At 39.3% G+C, this 2,374-nt stretch overlaps 1 protein-coding gene across 2 annotated transcripts; it reads left to right on the top strand.

Annotated features, from left to right (window-relative positions):
• Positions 1-69: 69 nt before the first annotated feature.
• On the top strand, positions 70-1,542 carry LOC107564302 (ras-related protein Rab-9A-like). 2 transcript variants are annotated; one of them, XM_016249337.1, is made up of 2 exons: positions 70-133; positions 490-1,542. In XM_016249337.1, exon 2 carries the CDS (start codon positions 516-518, stop codon positions 1,119-1,121), a length of 606 nt encoding a protein of 201 aa, XP_016104823.1. In that variant the 5' UTR covers positions 70-133; positions 490-515; the 3' UTR covers positions 1,122-1,542. The 2 variants fall into 2 exon arrangements, with proteins under 2 accessions (XP_016104823.1, XP_016104824.1); XM_016249338.1 differs by having other exon boundaries at positions 94-133; positions 497-1,542.
• The last annotated feature ends 832 nt before the right edge of the window (positions 1,543-2,374 follow it).

Genomic DNA, 2,374 nt, shown 5'->3' with positions numbered 1-2,374 from the left:
ACACATTACAATATTAAGTCTCTATTGCGTAAATCTTAATTTGACTGGTCTAGTACGTTGGGATAATATTTCTAATTTAGTGATTTTGTTGTTGTTCTAGGTTTTGAATGATGAATTACGTGAGGCAGTAAAGGTAAGCTAATTTCTAATTTCTACATTTTCTTAAATGTTGCAATAACTCACATTCATAATGCTAAAGCTCCAAAATGCCATTTGTTTTAATTCAACCAGTTGCTGAATCAGTTCATTTAAACAAACAAATACAAAAATTAAACCGAGTTAAAATTGGTTCAAATATTGATTTATAAAACTCTCTCCACCTTTTACTACTACTTTTGCCCTTTTGTACCATCCAAAGAGCCACGTGTGTATATTTATTTGAATGATATCAAATATTAAAGTATCTTCTGCTCACCAAGGCTGCATTTATTTGATCAAAGCAGGAAAAAATCGTGTAATATTATTGTAATTTAATACCCTGAACTTCAGTTCACAGGACGACGGCTACAAACACCATGTCATCTAAATCCTCCCTTCTTAAAGTCATTCTCCTGGGCGACGGTGGAGTGGGAAAGAGCTCGCTCATGAACCGCTACGTCACGAACAAGTTCGACGCCCATCTCTTTCACACCATCGGCGTGGAGTTCCTCAATAAAGACCTGGAGGTGGACGGCCGCACGGTCACGCTGCAGATCTGGGACACGGCGGGTCAGGAGCGATTCCGCAGCCTGCGGACGCCCTTCTACCGCGGCTCCGACTGCTGCCTTCTGACCTTCAGCGTGGACGACAGCCAGAGCTTCCACAACCTCAACAACTGGAGGAAAGAGTTCATCTTCTACGCCGACGTCAAGGAGCCCGACAGCTTCCCGTTCGTGCTTCTAGGCAACAAGGTGGACGTGACGGAGAGGCAGGTGACCAGCGAGGAAGCTCAGGAGTGGTGCAGGGAAAGCGGAGGATACCCGTACTTCGAGACCAGCGCCAAAGATGCCACCAATGTCTCGGTTGCGTTCGAGGAAGCCGTCAGAAGAGTTCTGGCTTTGGAGGAGCGACACGAGCATTTGATTCCAACAGACACCGTCAGCCTGCATAGGAAGCCTCGCAGCAGCACGCGGTGCTGTTAACAGACGAGAATGACCTCCATTAGCTATTTAATGGTCCTTGAGTGAAGCATCTGCGTTTTTATTTGAACATGCACTTACTGGAATACATGCACTTACTCCTAAACACTGGGTGGCTTTCATGGATCTGAACTGCCTGAATTTAAACGATTCTGTGCATTCAGATGTTCATATATATATATGACTTATGGGATTTGAGCGGGTTAGTGCATAGACGGATATAATTTTGTCTTGCATGGCAATTAAATAGTGAAGAGCAAATGCAATAAATGCACTGTAAAAACACGCCTTGTCTTCCATTAAAAATATCGAAATGTCCTTAAAACAATTTACTTGAGAAGCACAGCTGTGTAAGATAATAGCACTTCTTTTCCGCTAACATATATTTTGCTTACCTCATGGGCAAATCATTTTGTTTCATTTCAAGTAAAAAAATAAGTTTTTTATTTTTTTTATTTTATGCATTATGTGAAAACAAGTCTATCACATGCTGTTTGATTCTTAAGTAAATGCATCTTGTTTTAAGGATGTTTAGATATTTTTACTGGAAAACAAGACAAAAATGCTGATTTTTCTCACAGTGTGCATTTTATGTGATTTTCTTTTCCTATAACTATGATTAACTTATGCCGGGCAGGCGTTCATACAGTGCGTGATCATTTCTAATATATATTAACATAATTATGTAGAGTGCCAAATATATACACAGTACTTGTACTAAACATATGAACGAGATGAAGCGTTTAAGCACGCACTCTGAAAAGAAGCAGAAAAAGTAGATTGTTAAATTGAAATTAAAGAAGTATTGAACAATACTTGATGAAATTGTTTATTTGATTTAAGGTTATTATTAGACAACAGTAATGTACAAAATCATCATGCAGTTGACCACAGGTTATAGATGTATTTCTGTCATTCCTGTTTGATGCTTTAAACACGTCTTTCAGAATAATCTGTATTCACACACCATTTGTCGTACAGTAGCAGGTGAGAATGTGAATGTAAGCTGGCGATGATGAGTATGAACAACTGAAACGTGAAATATGTATCTGACGGTATAAACAACACACCTGTATATTTATGCATGACAACAAGAATGCAAAAACAAAATAATACGGGTATAAAATGAATCAGCTGAGCAGATGCTTCTTCCCAAGAAACCGCACTTTCCTCTCGAAAGCTGTGGAGCGAATCGGTGCGTTGGGTAAAACTGGGTAAAAACACACACAAATGTTTTCAAATAAATGCAAGGCATT

This window comes from Sinocyclocheilus grahami, unplaced genomic scaffold (genome assembly GCF_001515645.1).
Source record: "Sinocyclocheilus grahami isolate Dianchi unplaced genomic scaffold, SAMN03320097.WGS_v1.1 scaffold923.1, whole genome shotgun sequence".
Classification (NCBI taxonomy): Eukaryota; Metazoa; Chordata; class Actinopteri; order Cypriniformes; family Cyprinidae; genus Sinocyclocheilus; species Sinocyclocheilus grahami.
The sequence above is the reverse complement of the archived record's forward strand: the minus strand, read 5'-3'. Positions and strand labels throughout refer to the sequence as shown.

Bases quoted from the DNA above. Each gene is read 5' to 3' on its own strand.
- LOC107564302 (XM_016249337.1), top strand. From the start codon at position 516: ATGTCATCTAAATCCTCCCTTCTTAAAGTCATTCTCCTGGGCGACGGT.